The following is an 18,343-nucleotide window of genomic DNA, read 5'->3' on the forward strand; positions in this document are numbered from 1 at the left end:
GGGCTACAGCAGCCGGCAGACCTGCAGAGGCGAAGGGGCTCCCAAGGCTACAGATCCGCAGTTCGGACAGCACAGACCCGGAGCGCGCCCACGCAGTTTGTTTCCAGCTTTTTATTTTACATACTCGAAAGGCAGAAAGAGCTGCAGTCCACCTGTTCACTCCCCACGTGCCTGCCACAGCCCAGGAACTCCACCCCGGTCTCCTTGTGGGTGGCAGGGACCCGACCATGTGCGCCATCACTGCTGCCTCCCAGGGTGCACATCAGCAGGGAGCGGAGCCGGGGTCGAGGGCAGGCCCTCCAGCAAGGGACGCGGGAGTCCCGGCAGTGTCCAGCGCTGTGCCGCATGTCCGCCCGGGGCACCCCAGGAGCGGGCCTGCCGTGCACTGGGCTGCCTGGCAGAGAACCAGGAAGCAGTGCACCTTCCAGTGGGGCCTCGGGCCCGCGAGAGCATCACCTCGTGTCCCACGTCGCCGTCTGTCCACTGAGTACCCACTCGGTGTCAAGGGCCAGGGAGTCCACAGTGAACCAGGCCATGCCTGCTCTCGTCCTCTTGGGGGGCAGGTCCGGGAAACCCTCTTTCTAGCCTCGAGTCGGGGCGAGGCCCACGGAGCTCCAAGGTCCAGGGAGGGGTCCTGAGCTGCAGAAGACGCAGTGGGAAAGGGCCCTGGAGAATGTGATGCGTGTAGCCGACGCGGCCCCGAATGGTGGACTGCGCAGCTCGGGCGGCTCCAGCCGGCAGGACCTCCACGGGGAAGGTGGTGGGGGCAGGGGGCAGGCGGCCCAGTGGATGGCGGTGGCCCTGGGTGTGAGCACGCAGTAACCTCTGCTGAAGGCCTGCTGTGTGCAGACGGCGCCACAGCCAGACACGGAGCTAGACACAGATGGAGGGGCTTGTCCGTCAGCAAGGGACAAGGTCAGGATCTGAGCTGAAATGCGACTCCGAGGCCTGTGCCCGCAACCCCAGGGACGAGGTCTGGTTTGGCACATGCCGGCCTCCAGCACCAGTCAAGCCAGCCAACCCTGAGCCTCCCCCGGCGGTGCTGAACCCAGCCCTGGAACCATGGCCCTTTGTGAGGTGGCCCTGGGAGCGGGCAGGTTCCGTCCAGTGCGGGGGAGGGAGCGTGGAGGAGATGGCGCTCGCCATGCTGGGGGCTCTGTACCCCAGGGCTGGCCTCAGCCTCTTCCTCTTCTACCTCATCCTGGCGGCCACGCTGCTGCGCCCCCAGCCTCTGCGGTAACGGGCCCCAAGGGGAGGCTGGCGCTGGGCCCCGCCCCTTGGCCGCTCCCCCTGCACAGGGCTGAGCCCCTGCCCCGCTCCCCCCGCAGGTCTCTGCGGTCTGTTCCTGAGGAGTTCTCCGCACCCCTGGAACTGCCACAGCCACTCTCCGGCCTGGTGGATGGTAGTGTCTACCCCCTCCCCGCCTCCCCCATGCCCAGCCGCGCCTGGAGGGGACTGCAGCCCCCACCCACACCCTCTTCTCTCTTCAGACTACGGGATCCGACCCAAGCACCCCTGGCCCCGGGGGCCGCGGCCCCTGCTCTCGCGGGCCCAGCAGCGCAAGCGCGATGGGCCTGACATGGCCGAGTACTACTACGACGCCCCCCTGTGACGTGAAGCCCCCATAAAGCTGTTCTGTGCAGCAGCCGCGCGGCTCTCCTGGCTGTGGGCCCGCAGGTGGGGAAGGGGGCAGACCGCGCACACATACCCGCCTTGGGCCGGACAGGAAATGGCACTTTAATAGTCGTGGCCAGGGCAACAGGACCAAGACGGGACTCTGGGCCAGGCAGGAGGCCTCCCTCTGCCAGGCAGGCCCCCAGGGCAGCTTCCCTAAGCCTGCCAGGGGCCCGCCCGCCGGGGAGGCTGCAGGTGGCAGCTGGCGGGAGGCTCTGTGGGCCACAGAGCTGCCGGCAGGGACTGTACCTCCACCTGGGGCCACTGGTACACTGCAAAGTCCTTGGGAGGTGACTGGGCCCAGCCTGAGCTCGGGGCTCCTCCGGGGGGCACTGTGGACAGAGGGGAGGGTGGGCACTTGCCGGTGACACGCCTTCGTCAGGGCGGGAGCCAAGAGCCCCGCTAGGGGCAGGCAGCCAGGTTGCAGCCAAGCCTCCACTCCTTCCCCGGTCCTCCTTCCCGCCGGAGGCCTGGCCCCACCCCGGCCGTGCCCACTCCCGATCCCCGGCAGCCCTCTCTGCCCTCTCCGAGGACGAATCTAGTCCCCTATGTTACAGCACACTGCACCTGCCGCTCCCCAGGACCCCGCCCGCCCCACCCCGGGCCACAGGCCCCACTTCCCCGTCTGCCCTCCGGTGGTGGCAGGAGGCCCTGGGCGAGCAGCGCCCATGGCCCGGGGTGCCGCTACTCCAGGTAGATGTCCTCTGTGGGGCAGGTGTACTCCACAAACTGCTTGTAGAACTGCTGGAAGGCTCTCCTGGAAGGCGGAGACACGCGTGACAGAGGCGGGCCACCGGGGGTGGTGTGGGGGAACGGGGCTCCACCCAGGGTTTCCACATTGGAGCCTCGGGTCTCCAGCCTGGGGCTCTGGCCCCTGCAGCCCAAGGCACTCCCCCTGTTCGCTAGGGAGCGGCATCTCCCAAGGAAGATGGCAACCACAGGGAAGGGCCTGTGCTCATGAGCATGGCCCCACTCCTCGGGACCCCAGGGCAGCTCTGGGCCCCACGCCTGCGGCTTGCTCCCCGGGCTGGGTGCTGGCGGGAAACGCACCCCTACGTACCCCACGGACTCTGCCAGGGCTTTGGTGGAATCTTCGGACACAAAGACGTGGCAGGCAAACCGGTGGTCAGCCGGGTGCTTGGTGATGAACCCGAAGTACCTGCGGGAGGACGGATGCGGCTGTGGTGCGTTGGAGTGGGCCCCGCCCCGACCACAGCGGCTCCAGACCACGCCCAGAGCCCCAAGCCCCGCCCCAGCCTCTTACTTGTTGTTCTTTGGATGGTATCCACAGAAAGAGATGTTCTTTAACTGGAAAAAGTGGCTGCATTTATTTCCCTGCAGGAGAAAGAAGCAGGGGGCGGTCACCCAGCGCCCAGGGGTGCAGGCTGGCGGGAGGCGTGCACCTGCTCACAGGCAATCTGGGGGGAGGGAGGGCCGGGTCAGGGAAGCCACCTTGGCCTCCGGGGAGTCATCAGCCTTCACGCCTATCTTGACACCCCGCACACTGATCTCTAGCACGCAGCTGGAGGGTGGGTTCAAGTGCACGGTGAGCCGGCGGGTTGTGGCGATCTGTGGGTTAGAGACGGGGACAGTCAGCGCCATGCGTCCACTTCTCCGCCCGTCCCTCCAGTCCCGGGCCCTGGACCCCGAGCCCCGAGGCTTTCCCGGCCTCTGGACGCCTGGGTCCCTCTCCCCAGAGACGCGGGCTGGACTGGGAGCGGGGAGCGGGGGCCCGGTACCTTTTGCATAGCGGCACAGAGGACGTCATTGCCCTTGTGGTAGGGAACCTGGACGGAGCCCAGGAACTTGACCCGGAACTGGTCCACCCAGTCGCTGTTTTTGGCCAGGGCTGGAAAGCAAGCGTGAAGTGAGCGGCAGCAGAGGCAGGCAAGCCGAGGAGGGTGCGAGGCAGAGGAGCGGCAGGGCCAGCAGGGGGAGCCACCTCCCACTTCCGGGATGTGGCTGGAAGTCGCCGGAAGTCGGGCTTGGCTGGGCAGGATCTGCAATGCCCCCTGCGGGACAGCCGGCTGAGAGCTGGAGCACAGGGCAGCCAGGAGGCGGCAACGCTACCTGCCATGTGCTCGGGCTCCTTGGTGACCTCGATGGCGTAGTAGGCGGGGAAGACGCCCCGGGCGCCGGTGCGCATGTTGTAGGCCTCATACCAGTAGTCCTCGGCCTGCAGCTCCACCAGCAGGGGGTCGTCCACCTCCAGCTCCAGCTCGTCTTCGTGCCGCGGCACAAACCTGGCCGGGCAGAACTCCTCAGCGGGGCCTCCCGGCCGGGCCCTCCCCAGGACCACGTCCTTAGCTCGGTCAACACCTGCAAAGCAGCGTGGGGGCCGGCCCGACGCCAGCCGGGGGGCAGGGGGGCAGCATCCATCAGGTGCCCGCCATCAAGGGCAGGACATGGGCGGAGCCCTGCTGAGGTGGAGAGGCCAGGGGACCCGGGCCCTTCGGTCTGCGGGAGGCTCGGGCAGGGTGGCTTCTGCGTGTAGGCGCAGCCTTGGGCTCCCACGCACCATGGCCCTTTGCCACCCTGCTCTGCGTGCCCAGAGGTTGAACACAGGGGCCTGAGGCAGAGTGGACGAAGCCTTGCCCCGGGCTGTGGGCGCTCACCTGAATATGGCCCGGTGTGTCTGCTCCTGCTCCACCCCGTTGATGACACAGGAGAACAGCCCGAAAGACTCTGCACCTGAGGAGGGGTGGGGGCGGGAGGATGTGGCCCCAGCTCCGGGGGAGGGGGCAGGGGGTGGGAGGATGTGGCCCCACTCCAGGGCAGGGGGCAGGGGGCAGGGGGCGGGAGGTTGTGGCCCCAGCTCCTGGGGAGGGGGCAGAGGGCAGGGGGCGGGAGGATGTGGCCCCAGCTCCGGGGGAGGGGCAGGGGGCGGGGGCAGAGCCCTGGCCAGGCCGACTCACTGGAGGAGCGCGAGCGGCCGCTCATAAAGACGTTCAGGAACTTCTTGGAGAAGTGGACGTCGGGCTCCTCGGGGCTGGAGTCCTCCGAGAGGCAGGCCGGGGGCCGCGGCCGCGGCGCCTCCTCGTACTCCTCGCCGATGGCCGACTCGTAGGGCGACGAGGCCGAGGCGCAGTTGTCGTAGACAGTGGCGGAGTCGCTCTCGTCGCTGTAGTCGCCGAAGCACGGCCGCAGGCTCACCAGCTCCAGCTGGGCGTGCTCGTCCACCACCAGCGTGTACTTGACCGAGTCATAGGACAGGGCGCTGGTGTCCGAGCTCAGCGAGGCCCGCGGCGGCGGCGGCGGCGGCTCCCCCAGGCTCGCCCGCCAGCCTCCTGCCGGGGGCCCGGCCCGCTCCGGGGAGGACAAGCAGTCGAAGCCCTCGTCCTCTTCGCTGATGGAGGGGTGTGGCCGGCCCAGGGTCGAGGGGTAGGCGGCGGGGTCCGGGTCGGAGCTGACCGACATGCGGCTCTCTGCTGGCGGCAGGAAGCTGGCGCTGGGCTCGGCGGGGTCCGGGGGCCTCTGCACCGGGGTCAGGTAGATCTCCTCCGTGGCCTCCAGCCGCACGTCAGCCTGGTAGTGGATGCGTTCTCGATGGGAGTGGCCCCGGCCCCCAGGGGCGGCCGTGGGGGGGCCGCCGGCAGGGGCCATCTGGGTGGCAGTGCTGCGGCGACAAGGGCTCTCGGTGGAGGTGCCTCGGTCCTTGGTGGGCGCGGGGCTGCCCTGAGGGGGCCGCTCGTCGCTCAGGCAGACGTGGTCATGGGGGGGTGTCTGCTCTCCTGCAGGGCAGGGTGGAGGTGGAGGGGCCGTGCTGAGCCGGGCTGCCCTCACCCAGGCCCCCCAGGCCCCTGCTCTGTGCACCAGGGCCACGGGCAGGCTCTGGGTCCGCGGCCTGGGCCTCGGTGGACCCCCACAGGCAAGGTGGGGGCCCTGCAGCGGGGACTCGGGGCAGGCTGAGGCCCAGGTGGGGGGGTCTGCCTCACCTGTCTTCAGGGGTGAGGACGAGCGGGACACGCGCTCCTGCCAGCTGTGCTTTTTCCCGAGAGAGTTATTATTCAGCGTGTCCTGGGCAGCGAACAAAGGGCCCTTGTGAGAGAGGCGGTCAGCAGTGCCCGGCACAGGGAGGCCCTGGCCCTGCCCCCACGGGGCCACCCCAGGCTGCTCGCTGCCCCCACCCTGCCCTGCAGCAGGCAGCAGGGGTGAGGGGTGGCCAGGGAAGTGTCAGCCTGGGCAAAGGTGGTGATGGTTGGCTGCGGGGGTGGCGGGTGAGGAGGGGGAGTCTGGAGGCAGACTCAGGACCCCCACGTGAGATGCCCAGGGCGGTGGGGGGGGGGGGCAGCGTGACTCCCATCCTGGAAGGGGCAGGGCCAATCTGGCCCAGCCTGGGTGGAAAGCAGTGAGGTACCCTGGGAGCCTGCGGTGACACTCAGATGGCTCCGGGGCACCGTCTCCCCCGGCCCCCAGACCAGGGGCCCAGCCCGCGGGGGGACAGGCGTGGCTGGCAGCAGCCCCCCTTCCCGGACCTCGGGGCTGCCTGCCCACATCCGCAGCACCTCCCCACCCCGGCCCCCACAACGCCCACATACAAGTCTCCTTCCCACCTCACACCGCGAGCTGGGCTACCAAAGGCGTCCCAGAGGATCCAGGGAGAGGGACCCCCTTTCTCTGCAGCCCCCGCCCATCCCCTGGCAGCTCCCCCTCCCTGGGTCCCCTCCTTACCTCTCCGGACTGGGCCCGGGAGACAAAGGGCCCGGCCAGCGCTCCCCACCCTATTCAACTCTCCTTGGCTTCCAGCCAGCAGCCCAGGGGCCCCAGGGCCCCAGCTCGGCTGAGCAGCGCCACCCCCCAGGCCTCCCCCCTGCCTCTGGGAAGTCCAGGCTGCCCACACTTCAGACGGCAGCTCCCAGGCCCCACCTCCCCCACAACTTCCCAGGCCCTCGCCCAAGCGGACCACTTCCCTCTCCCTTCTCCCCACGCCCAGCTTCTGCCCCACCTTCACCAGGGACCCCAGACCCCGAGGGTCCCAAACTCCACACCTCTGCCACCTCGCCAAGCCCTGTGCTCCCCACTCCAACCCCTCCCCCGGCCCCGTCAACCCCTGCGCGCCTTCGCCCTCTCCTGGGACCTCCACCCGTCCCCCGGCGCCCACCTCCCAGGAGCCGGCCCCGCCCCGGGGCGCCGCCCCCTCAGCCCCGCCCCCCGCGCCTCACCTGAGACCGCGGCACCTGCGGGAAGAGGTTGAGCGTGGTGGGCCGCTTGGGGCGGTACGTGTCCCCGCTGCCTGGGCCCTGGCTCTGGCCCTGGCCGCGGGGCGCCGGTCCCTGACCGGGCTCGGCCTCGGGCGGCCCCGTGCCCGGACGCCGCGCCGCGCGCTCTTCGTCGTCCTCCTCGTCGTCCTCGGCGCCGGGAGTGTCCCCGGTGGCGTCGATCAGATCCATCTGCAGCATCTCGGCCTGCAGCCGGCTCCCCGCGCTGCCGCCGCCGCCCGCAGAGAGCAGCCCGGCGCGCGGGGGCTGCGCGGCGCGGACGGAGGGGCGTCAGGGGGCGGGGCCGCGCCGGGAGGGGCGGGGCCGAGGCCGCCGCGCACCGCCCCCTGCCCGGACGAATCCATTGCGCGGCCACGAAGGGGGGGGCGCAGAGCAGCGGCCAGGAAGAGAGGGGGCTCCGGGCCGCCCCTGCGGGAAGCGCACGGCCGCCCCTCCCCGCCCGGTCGCCGCCTTTGCCGACCACCACCCTCTCCCCTCCGCGCGGTCCCCCCTTCCGGCTCCTTGCGCCCTCCCGTTCCCTTGGCAACGGCCGGTGACCTCACCCGGGCTGTAAGCAGCTCCCAGAGTGAAGTCACCGCTGTTGCCATGGAGACGTGGGGTCGCCCGAGGAGCTGGGCCCCCGCAAGAGATTGGGGAGAAAGGGGTGCAGATTTGTATTTGAAGAAGTCTAGGAGGGACCCCGGGAAAACCGAGTCTCTGGCCAGGAGAGGAGGGCCGCACTGCGGACTGGAGGCCCTGGGAGCGCCGGAAGAGGGTCGCCGAGGCGGGGGGGGGGGGGGGGGGCAGGGGCGGTCGGACCCCAGGGGCCCAGGCCTCTCTCCATGGGCAAGCTAGCCCTGCCTTCCTAGGGGACAGCCCCTTCCAGTTCCAGCTCTGCCACTGCCTGCCTGGCACCTTGGACAGATCCCTTGGCCCTTCCATTCCTGGCAAGTGCATCTGAGAGCCCCTGGAGCGCATTAAGGCCCCCGCCCCCGCCCCACAGCCAGTGCCCCCCGGGGGCCCAGCTAAATGCAGGGCCCGCCCCCTCCAAGGCCCTGCCGGTGCATGGTGGGGAGAGGGTGGCGTGAGACTCCAGACAGGTGCGTGGCCTCGGAGGAAAGCTTCGTCAGGGCCCTAGGACCCGCCCTAGGACCCCTCCCCAGGTCCACAGTACGTGGTCTCTGTGTCCCTTCCTTCCTGGCTTGGCCACAGGCTAGAGGGTTGCAGTAAGGACTGGAGGATTCCTCACCCCTTGTCTCTTGCCTGGCAGAACTTACAGAACCTCCGCGGGTAGCAAGAGGTCAGCACAGAGGCTGGTGCCCCCCCCCCCCAACACCGCATCTAGCTCCCGCCCTCCTGGGGGCCGAGGGAAGTGCAGGGCTCTCAAACCCAGCCCCGAGCTTGGCCCTCGTCCTGCGGGCTGCCTGGCTGCTTCTTCCTGCTCTGCGAAGACCGAGTGGGGATCCCCAGCTCCTGGCCGCGCCGGGAGACAAACATGTTCCCTGCGCCAGGGCCAAGGGGCCCAAAGCATCAGCAATGCTGGGCCACGCCCTCCGTGAGGGCCTCGGCGCTGGTACGACGCACTGGCAGCCAGCAGCCACAGGAGTTCTTCCGGGTCATTCCTGGCGCCTCTGTCCTGTCCCCAAAGCACTGCGGAGTCCCAGACTCCACCCTTGCTCTGCCTGAGGCTCCCAGCCAGGAACAGCTCCCCCAGGGACTCTGGCCCTCCTTGCCACGCTCCTGGATCTCAAGACCTCCTGCTTCCTGCCTGAGCCCCTGGTGTAGAAAAATCAAATTCTGACTGCGCACCCAAGACGTGCCAAGCACTGCACTGGGTGTTTCCTGCACGCCGTTTCATGAGGGTGCCCCCGGACCTGAAAGCCCCCTTTGTAGCCTGGGGGCCTCCCTCCCATCCCCACCTACTCGGGGTCTCCGGGGAGCCAGGGGCCGCCCTTACCCGGAAGGACAGGGTGTCTTTGCACTGCAGGCTGATGCCACACTCGTCAGTGATCTCCGAGAGGTCCTCATCTTCAAACTCCTCGAGGCTGATGTCGTGGGTGAGCCTGGGGGAACAGGAAGCCAGAGTTACAACCCAGAGGGTCGGCCAGGCCCGCCAAAGGGCAGCCTCTAACAAACAGGCCGATCACCGGCTCCGGACGGTGGGACCCGGGGTCCAGCTGCTCCTATGTGGGACGTGGCCACCAAGTGGGGACAGCATTGGGGGAGCATGCAGTCCTCTAGGGCAGCTGTGGGGTGGGAGGCTCCGGGTCACTCCTGCTCCTCCCGGCTGGGAGCTGTGCACCTGCTGCCAACCCCCAGGCGGCAGTGCCTAGAAGGCCCAGAGGTCAGAGCCTCAGCTCTGCCAGGGTCAAGGCAGGTGCCAAGACAAGGGCACCTGCAGAGAAGGCCAAGGCCACCTGGGGTAGGAGGGTCCCTGCACAACCAAGGGGTAAGGAGTAAGGAGACCCAAGGGGTTGGCAGGGGTGCAGCAGGCTCACAGGAGTGCTCCACGCCCCCAGCCCAGAGAGCCCGTGCCCGTGAGCCCTGAGAATGAGTGAACGGGGATCTGGCGTCCACTCCAGGAGAGGCTGTGCCTTCCCCTCTGTTCTTGGGCTCAACTCTTCCTTCCTCTGTGCCCAGGCTAAGGACCCTGAACAGGAACCTGCCCTGGTGGGGTCAAGAGAGGCTCCCGGCTGGGGCTGGAGGTGCCAGGAGCTCGGAAGCCACTTGGACGCTGCAGCCTCGCCTCCCACGGCCTGGGCCAGCTCCATACCCCCGCCCTGGAGAGCAGGGCTAGGCCTCCCACTGCGGGCCCTGCCTGTCCCTGCCCAGCTCCTCCCCAGCCCTTGTGTGGTGTGGGAAGTTGGAGAGAATGTCGGAGCTCTCCCCCAGGTAACACCAGGAGGCAGACGTAGGGCAAGGCAAACCCACTGGTCCAAGGTCACCCAGGAGAGGTAGTGGCCCAGCACCCAGGGGAACACCAGAGGCCCACACCCCTGCCTCTCACCTCAATCACACCAAACAGAGACCCTTAGCTCCATGGAGCTCCCCGCGACACCCGGCCCCACCCCCACACCCCCTACCAGCGCTCCCACTGGTCCTCCAACCAGCTGTCATTGTCGGGGCTCGAATCCATCTTCAGCACCAGCTGCATGGACAGCCCTGCCCGGCCGGGGGGCTGCAGGGCCCCAGGGCTGCCCTCTCATGCCCAGAAGGGGGGGGGGGGGCGGCCAGGGCTCAAGGCAGGGCTAGGGCTGCCGGCCTCCACCGCCTGGGCCTGCCCCTCTGCCTCCTGGCCGCTGCAGAAGCCCGGGAGCTCATTAAAAATAAATGGGCAGGGAGAGGAGGCAGCAGCTGCGGACCCGGGCCCAGCCCCAGCCCTTCCCAGCCCAGCCCTCAGCCGCAGGCAGCCTCCCTCAGCCGGCCCATGGCGAAGCCGCAGCGGCCGCGGCTCTGTCGCCGCCTCTGCCGCGGGATCAGGTTACCGCGATCAATGCTACCGGCTCCACCTGCCCTTCCAATGCCCCTGTCCAGGGCTGGGGGCCCCCCTCTCCGGCCCAGGCTGGTACACAGATGGCAGAAATCTGGGAAGTTTCCCCCTAAAACCCAGCCCCTGCTCTGCGTTAAAGGGCCAGCACCACATTCAAGGAGCCAGGTGGGAGATGGGGAGGCGCCCCGAATTCCCCGAGAATGGATACCCCGGCCTCACCCAGCATCACGGAGGCTCTGTGGGTGCAGGCGGGTCCCGACCTACCCCAGCCAGGCCTAGGGTTGCCTCTGGAGCCAGGAAGGAAGGGCCAAGGGGTACAGGGGACTCTGGAGGCAGAGCTAGGAGCAGGCCGGTGCTGGGGCTCCTCGGAGCCCAGCTGGAGGGCTGCAGGGTGGTTACGAGCTTTCTGTCACCTTGCAGTGACATCAACAGAACCTGGAGGCCTCCAGCCGGAGCCACACAGCAGGGTTCCAACCAGGGACAGGGGCTGGACAGGTGGGGGCTCTTTAAGGCCCCTTTTGACCGGCAGCCCAGGGGTGCTGGTTCCCAGCCCCCACCCCCACCCCGCAGTCTATGCGGAAGCAGGAAGGCCTGGTCCAGAAGCCAGAGCGGCCCCCCCAGTCCGGCTGAGCCCTAGTCCAGGGCCTGCCTCTGCCCTCCCAGACCCCTCCAGGGCCTGCCCTGCCTCAGTCTCCTCAATCCTGTACCACCCCATGCACCACCATCAGGCAAAGCTGCTGGAAACATCATCACCCCTCTTGGCCCTGCTCAAAACCCTCCAAGGTGAGGCCGGCGTTGGGGTGCAGCGGGTTAAGCCATCGCTTGCAACACTGGCTTCCTGTATTGGAGCACTGGTTCGAGTCCCGGCTGCACTGCCTCTGATCCAACTTCTTGCTATGGGAACCCAGCAGAAGATGGCCCCAAGTCCCGGGTCCCCTGCCACCCACTGGGACATCAGTGTGCAGTTCCAGGCTCCTGGCTTTGGCCTGGCCCCGCCCCAGCTGTTGCTGCCTTTTGGGGAGTGAACCAGCAGATGGAAGCTCCTTGCTTCTCTGCCTTTCAAATGAATAAAACAAAAAGCCCCACAGCCCTTGAAGGCGACCTGCTAGGGGCTGAATCCTGTGCCCGGCGCCTCTGGGCCCGGTCCTGCCCTGACCTCCGGGTGGGAGCTTGGGGCAGGAGGGCTCAGACCAACCCCAACTCACTGAGAAGCAGCTGCCAGCCCTGGCCGTCGACTCTTGCGCCGGGCACCTCCCTCCAACCTTCACCGCGGTCTTGGGGGAGGGCTCTTTGCCACCCATTAAGCAGATGAGGAGCACCAAGGCTCAGACACGAGGGGCTCATCTCCGGCCTCAGCATCCCCCATGCAGAGGGAGGCCATCCATCCCCCTGCCCACCAACCTCAGGGGGCAGGTGAGCAGGACCAGAAGGGACCACCAAGGCCTGGGTGGGGGTGGGGGGAGCAATCAACCAAGGCGTCCCCTATGCAAGCCACAACCCTCCCCAGGACCCTGCTCCCTCCTCCCTCTTCTCCAAGCACTGATGTCCCGGGTGACCCAGCCTAAATCCTAGCAGATCTTTGGTCCCACGGGGATCACAGAAGGCGGCCATTGGGGAGGAAGGAAGGATGGACGGAGGGGTGGGAGGAGGAAGGTCCCCTCTCAACCCTGCCGGATCCTCCTTCCTCATGGAAACCTGAGCCCCGGGCACCAGGAGGCCACCCGCCCTGCTCAGTCTTACGACCCCCTCTCGCGCTGTCGCTGCCCATCACCCACACCTGCTTGGCCTCTCTGGATGAGACAGTGCCCAAGGTCACTTCCTGACCTCTGAGCCTCACTTGACCTCAAAGGCCCCTCTTCCTGCAGGAGCCTGGGTGCCGCCCACCCAGCTGCCCCAGCCGGCTCCTGTCTGGGTCCTGGCCATGGGGGCGGGAGGTGGTCTCAGGACACCTGCTGAGTGACGGCTCACTCTGAGGAGGTTCCCCGTGTCCTCTCCAGGCAGTCAGGGCCAACCAATGTCTGAAATGCAAATCTGGGCCCTGGCCCCTGGAGACCAAAATCCCCCTGCGGCAGCCCCAAGCTGTCCCTTCCCCTCCCCCACCCCTCCCCCACCCCGACTCCACTCTCTGGCGTTCAGATCAGCTGCTTTGCCATGGGCTCTTCCAGTCCCCTGGTGGTGGCTCCCAGGACACTGCAGGTCACCTATAGGTCACGTGGCCAGGGGCGGCTCCCGTGGGAGGCAGTTCATCCTTAAGGGTGAGATCGTCTCTCTCTGTCGCACGAATGGTGCCTAATAGGTGCTTAAGAGTGAGTGTTGGCCGGCGCCATGGCTTAACAGGCTAATCCTCCGCCTTGCGGCACCAGCACACCGGGTTCTAGTCCCGGTCAGGGTGCCGGATTCTGTCCCGGTTGCCCCTCTTCCAGACCAGCTCTCTGCTGTGGCCCGGGAAGGCAGTAGAGGATGGCTCAGGTCCTTGGGCCCTGCACCCCATGGGAGACCAGGAGAAGCACCTGGCTCCTGGCTTTGGATCAGCGCGATGCGCCGGCCGCAGCGGCCATTGGAGGGTGAACCAATGGCAAAAAGGAAGACCTTTCTCTCTGTCTCTCTCTCTCTATCTACTTTTCCTGTCAAAAAAAAAAAAAAAAAAAAGAGTGAGTGTTGAAGGAATGATTGCAGGTATCCCCAGGCCTTTCCAGATTTTCACCTTGGAGATCTCTCAGCTCCCCATGGACTTGTCCCCCTACTGTCCCACGGGCACCACAGAGTGGGCGGCGGGGTGTCTGGGTGTTGAAAGGGTGGGATGGGCGCTGGCTTGGTGCAGCCATGCGTGCCTCCCAGCCCTGGGGGGACACTGGGTTCAGGCTGGGCTTGCTCTTGGGGCTGGAACGCCCTTCCCAGCCAAGTCCACGGTGGGGTCCGCTCCAGTGGAAACCAAGTCCAGTCCAAGAAACGGGAGTCAGGAGACGACCCCACCGGGGTTAGGCTGCGTCTCCCCTGCTCAGGGATCCCAGTGACTGGGCCTTTGGGGAACAACCCCACACGTGGAAACAGACTGCCCCACCCTGGGAAACCCCCAGATGGCCAGGCACCAGCACCAAGGGGCGGGTACAAGGAGGCTCTCAGCACGAACATTCTAGAACCGTGCAGGAACACGGAAAATGGCTCCCAGTAACATGAGCCAGAAGGCAGAACACGCGGCTGCAGCAGGAGGAGCCGCAGGCAGTTAGAAACAGCCACGCCGCACAGTGGTCAGACGTGGCAAACCTGGGGAGGCCACCCCTGCACCCTCCCTGGCAGACTGGCCGAGCTGGGTTGCACGCACCCAGTGCCACACGCCCAGGCCTCTTCCGGAGCGGCTGGTGTCCTGTGGACCGGACCTCGGCTACTCCTGCTCCCCACCCCTGCTCCAGTCAGTCCACGCACAAAGCCCAAGACCCCTTGCACGGCCACGAAGTGCCTCTTGCCGGAAGCCCTGGCTGGGCATGGAAAGCTTCCGCACACAAGAGCTGCAGGTGCATCGCCCGCAGCTCCAGGGACACAAGGCCAGGCGGCCAGCAGTGGCTCCTGCACATGTGCGGACTGGAGACCCAGGTGGCATCACAGAGCAGGCAGGAGCCTGCGGCAGTGACCCAGTCTGTGGGGACGCTTGGGGCCCCCAAGCTAGACCTGCACTGTGACACATTCCCAGGAATCCAGAGAGCAGCCGGACGGCCGTGATGGGCGAGGCTTCACCCACATCCCAGCCGCGGGAAGCTGGTCCACATCTCAGCCCAGTGCTCGCGGTTCCGCAGGAGCTGGACCAGGGGCAGCTCCTGGGGGCCCCAGGAGGGGGCGACTCCAGCAGGAGCAGCCACTCTTGCTCCCCACCTCCCGCTAAACCATGGCTGGGCTGGCGTCCCTCAAGCCAATTCCTGTTTGAGTCCTCCAACTGAGTCTTCCAGTGCCCACCAATCAACTTCCACAGGATGCCCCAGCCCCAAGGGCCCCCCCCCCCACTCTGCCCCATGAGACCAGATCCCTCCCCAGGTGGGTGCACCCGGCCCCTCCGCCTTCCCCACGCCCTGCTTCCCTGCTCACCGCGCCCCGGCCTCCCCCCTCTACCTGGGTGCCCAGGGAGCCTGCAGAGAGCGAATGTTGGCTGCGTGAATGGAGGAGCAGCCAAGCGTGCCCACCCACCCTGGCGGCTTCCGCTCCCTTCCCAGAGGCAGTGGACAGAAGGCATCCCCGGACCCCACTCCCGGCTTAATTTATTTAAAATAATTTTTAAAATTTATTTAAAAAATATTTTTTAAATATTTATTTATTGACTTGAAAGGCAAAGTGACAGAGAAAGACACACACACACACACACACACCCCTTTGCTGGTTCACTTCCCCAAATGGCTGTCATTGTCAGGGCCGGGCCAGGCTGAAGCCAGGAGGAGCCTGGGACTCCACCTGGGTCTCCCACGTGGAGGGCAGGGGCCCAAGCACTTGAGCTGTCATCCGTTGCTTTCCCAGGTGTGTTAGCGGCGGCGGCGGGGGGGGGGGGGGCAGCGGATTGGAAGCAGGGCAGCCGGGACTGGAACCGGCGCTCTGATATGGGATGCCAGTGTCGGAAGCGGCTTCACCCGCTGCACCATGCTACTGGCCCCGGGGGGCTCCCCGCTCCTGGAGTCCCTGTCCGCATGCTCACTTTGCTCCAGGCTGCTCACTTTGCTCCCCAGGGACCCTCCCGATCCTGAGGACCGTCCACTGTCCCCTTTTCCTTCGTCCCACTTGGTGCCAGTGTGCCCACTGCGTAAATTGCTAAATTCTCTTCCTGGTCATGAACATGTATCCCTTTATAACATTTTCTTTTATTATTTTGCGAGGTACGCAGATAACTGCGCTCGTTATAAAAAATAAAAACTCCAATACACAGAAATGCGTGAAGGAGAGGCAGAGGTCCCCACCCTGCCGCACACCCAGGGGTAACCACTAGTAACCGACTGCAACAGCACTCAGGACAAACCATCCGCAACACCCGAGAGGCGCCGGCGCCCCCCTGCGCCCGGCCTCCCACTTACCCGCTCAGCAAACGCTCCCCCAGTAGGTACGCCAGGGCTCTGTCTTACTGGGGGCTGGCTCTGCAATCACAGCCTGGTTCAGAGCCCAGCTCTGCCACTTCCCTAACCTCTCCAGGGCTCCGGTCTCTGCACCTGCAGAGCGTAGAGGCTCACAGCACTGGGCATGTGGGACAGGTGTGGGAAGGGCTACGTACTCTGGCTCGCATGCGCACACGCAGCTCTCGGGGTGGTGCCTGGGCAAATCCACTGCTCCAGCACCCAACTCCATCCTCAGCTAAGGAGCACACCAGTAGGGCGTCGCCGAGCACCTACTCCGTGCTGAGCAGCTGGGGCGGACCCCCAACGCCTGCTGGGGGCTTACGGCGGACAGGGTGCAGCCACACACATGTGTGGGCTCAGGCTCAGCCCGAGCAAGGGCCAAACCAGCACCTTGGAGAACTAGACAGGGAGGCTCAGAGGGGTTACGAGCCCAGTACCGGAGCACACAGCTAAGAAGGCCCAGCCAGGATTCAAACCCGGAGCAGTGGGGCCCATGACCTCACCACGCAGCCGTAACACAGCCCTCGCTGCCCAGGGCTCCGTGGAGAAAGGGCAGCGGGGGCTGCTGGCGCCGGAGGCCAGGCACGCAGGGCCAGAGACAGGGGCTGCTATTATTCCCACGAGCTGGCCTTGTCCCCACTGCTAGGCCATGGTGTCCTGGCCGGCCGGCCCACGCCTCAGCCGGGCTGGGCACGCTCACTGCCAGTGTTTGCCTTCACAGCTCCTCTCACTAGAGTCTGCATGAGAGCTGCACCTGCCAGAGGCAAGGGGGGGCAGGGGAGGCAGAGGTGGGGCCTGGAGTGCAGGGGACAGAACGCAGACCTGGGGGCCAGGCCAGCTGCAGCCTCTCTCTTTCTCAGGGTCCCCGGGCCAGCCCAGCTGCCCCCTCAATCTGGATCAGCTTATCTGTAGAATGGGTAGGCCGAGCCCCCTGGGGGGTGGCTGTGCGGGCGCAGTGGGCCAGCCCTGGAGAGGGCTTGGGGAGCCCCACTTGCGCCCGTGTGCGCGTGGGCTGCCACTTGTTGGACACCCACTGCGTGGACATGGCCTCCTTCCCAGGCAGGAGTCAATACTAAAGATCCCACTCAACCGATGGAACCCACAGGGGCCAGACACCCGCGTGGGGCAGGCACTGGGGAAGTGGCTGAGCCAGGCTCTGGACCCAGGGCCCTCTGAGCCCCACGCTCTCCCACTGCGGGACAGCCTCCTGCTGGGGAGGCCGCCTGTGTCCTGCCAGGGGCTGCAGTCCTGGAACCTCCCTCTGTCCTCCGGGCTCAGCTCAGAGCCCCTGGGGAGGCTTCGGGGCCTGATGATGCCATTAGAGACCCCCAGGGCTCCCTGCGCACCTGAGGGCCTGGGAGCCACAGACCCCTGGCTCAGAGAAGGGGCTGGTATTAAAGCCCCAGCTGAGCCCTGGCTGGGGCAGGGGCCCCAGGAGGCCGGAAGGCGCCAGCTCAGGAGATGGGGAAACAATGGAGTTTGTCCAGGCTGCTTTCTCCCAAAGGCCAGCTGTGTGGAGGGGCGGTGCAATCCTCTCCGCCCCACATACCCACCCTTCACAGCCCTGAAAATCACCTGGCCTCACACTAGATGGGGAGGGTGTTAGGGGGAGCTGAGGCCAGAGTCCTGGGTACTTGCTCAGCACAGTCCCCCTGCCCATGTCCCTGGCTACCCCTAGGCAGACTCCAGCAGCCAGGCCCAGAAGTCCCCGGTTTGAGGCTGGACCAGCTGCACCTGCCCTGAGCCACATCTGGCTGGGCTGGGGTGCCCAGCTCCACACCGGGTCCTGACTATGCCGGCCTGGCAGTCGGGCCCATCTGGCCAAGCAGGGCTGGGGGAGGGATCCACGACGCCCTCCTTCCAGCACCAAGGTTGTCGGTTACCCGGTGAAATAGACCCCAGTGCCACCCTGGCCGCTCCCCTCTCCACTCAGACCAGCACAGGCAAAAGCCCAGCTGGCCTGCCTGCTCTAGACCTCGTCCCAGACCCCAGGCCCAGACTGCGGCCCCGCAGTAGGGAAGAGGGAGCCCCCTCCTCCAATTCCAGCTCATCACCTCGCACCCGAGGACGCGCAATGGCGGCGGAAGCTGCACGGCACACGGCGAGGGCTCCCCGTCCAGACCCAGGCTGGCTTCCTAGGGCCTCGGTGCAGGGAAGCGACCCAGCCCGACGCCGCCCCGAGCTGCTGCGGGGCGGGGAGCGCGGGCCTCGGCGACTCGGTGCCGGTGGAAGGGCGGGGCGCGCGGCGGCTGGGGATGCTCACCTGAAATTAGGAGGCGACGCGATGTGCAGCCCCAGAAACGGGGAGGCGGCCGGCGGGGACGCGGCCCCCCCGCCCAGGCCGCCGCTTTCTCGCTCCGCCATTCTCGGGCACAGCCCTGGCCATCCGGGCGGAGCGCGGCGCGGGGGAGACGGCGGCGGCGGCGGCGGCGGCGGAGCAGCGGGCGGGGGCGCGGGAGAGGCCGCCGCCGCCGCGGGGCTCGGGCGGGGAGGGCGCGGCGGGCGCACCTGCGCAGGGCAGGGCGCGGCTCCCGACGGCGCGCGGCTGGCGGCACTGGCGAGAGCGCCCCCGCGCGCACCCCCGGGCCGGGCCGGGGTCTCGTGCGCCCCGCCCCCGCGCCGCCGGCCCCGCCCCAGAGGCGGCGCTCTCCGTGGTGCTGAAGGCACGGCCCCCGCGGCTTGGGCTTGGCCCCGCCCCGTCCTAATCCGAACCTGCCCGCCCCCAACTTCGCAGGGCGCCCCCATCCCCATTGCTGGCGCTGCATCAGGTAACCAATGGCGGGACCTTGGTCCCCAAGACCCTCTTGGGCCACCCTGGGCAGACACAAAGGCGGCAGGCGGGAAACGAGGGTCCCTGGGCTGAGTGGAGTCCTGGAGAGGCAACTTTTGGGTGC

The 18,343-nt window shown here is 67.2% G+C and overlaps 3 protein-coding genes across 3 annotated transcripts in view; 1 reads left to right on the top strand and 2 right to left on the bottom strand.

Annotated features, from left to right (window-relative positions):
* The first annotated feature begins 1,082 nt into the window (after nt 1–1,082).
* Nucleotides 1,083–1,626, top strand: FREY1 (Frey regulator of sperm-oocyte fusion 1). The gene is made up of 3 exons (XM_062196261.1): nt 1,083–1,236; nt 1,329–1,402; nt 1,491–1,626. The coding sequence occupies exons 1-3, from the start codon at nt 1,133–1,135 to the stop codon at nt 1,610–1,612; spliced, it is 300 nt and encodes a 99-aa protein (XP_062052245.1). The 5' UTR covers nt 1,083–1,132; the 3' UTR covers nt 1,613–1,626.
* A 95-nt stretch (nt 1,627–1,721) lies between these two features.
* On the bottom strand, nt 1,722–17,813 carry MAPK8IP1 (mitogen-activated protein kinase 8 interacting protein 1). Its single transcript, XM_062197483.1, has 12 exons — nt 17,713–17,813; nt 8,830–8,935; nt 6,837–7,139; nt 5,610–5,691; nt 4,590–5,405; nt 4,290–4,365; nt 3,745–3,917; nt 3,414–3,523; nt 3,127–3,243; nt 2,939–3,009; nt 2,735–2,833; nt 1,722–2,431 (listed from the first exon to the last, which is right to left on the bottom strand). The coding sequence occupies exons 1-12, from the start codon at nt 17,811–17,813 to the stop codon at nt 2,359–2,361; spliced, it is 2,127 nt and encodes a 708-aa protein (XP_062053467.1). The 3' UTR covers nt 1,722–2,358.
* Nucleotides 8,834–18,343, bottom strand: part of CRY2 (cryptochrome circadian regulator 2) — a 42,301-nt gene continuing 32,791 nt past the window's right edge. The window contains exon 12 of the mRNA XM_062196257.1: nt 8,834–8,935. The gene's annotated coding sequence lies outside the window, so the exon portion shown is untranslated. The remainder of the gene's footprint in view (nt 8,936–18,343) is intronic.

Source organism: Lepus europaeus, chromosome 7, assembly GCF_033115175.1.
Source record: "Lepus europaeus isolate LE1 chromosome 7, mLepTim1.pri, whole genome shotgun sequence".
Taxonomy (NCBI): domain Eukaryota; kingdom Metazoa; phylum Chordata; class Mammalia; order Lagomorpha; family Leporidae; genus Lepus; species Lepus europaeus.

Excerpts from the sequence above, each read along its gene's own strand:
- MAPK8IP1 (XM_062197483.1), bottom strand. The coding sequence starts at position 17,813 with ATGGCGGAGCGAGAAAGCGGCGGCCTGGGCGGGGGGGCCGCGTCCCCG. Across the intron at positions 7,140-8,829 it reads AAGACACCCTGTCCTTCCGG|CCCCCGCGCGCCGGGCTGCT; the intron begins GTAAGGGCGGCC and ends CGCGCCGCGCAG. Across the intron at positions 3,918-4,289 it reads ACACACCGGGCCATATTCAG|GTTTGTGCCGCGGCACGAAG; the intron begins GTGAGCGCCCAC and ends CTGCCCGGCCAG.
- FREY1 (XM_062196261.1), top strand. The coding sequence starts at position 1,133 with ATGGCGCTCGCCATGCTGGGGGCTCTGTACCCCAGGGCTGGCCTCAGC. Across the intron at positions 1,237-1,328 it reads CTGCGCCCCCAGCCTCTGCG|GTCTCTGCGGTCTGTTCCTG; the intron begins GTAACGGGCCCC and ends CTCCCCCCGCAG. Across the intron at positions 1,403-1,490 it reads ACTCTCCGGCCTGGTGGATG|ACTACGGGATCCGACCCAAG; the intron begins GTAGTGTCTACC and ends TTCTCTCTTCAG.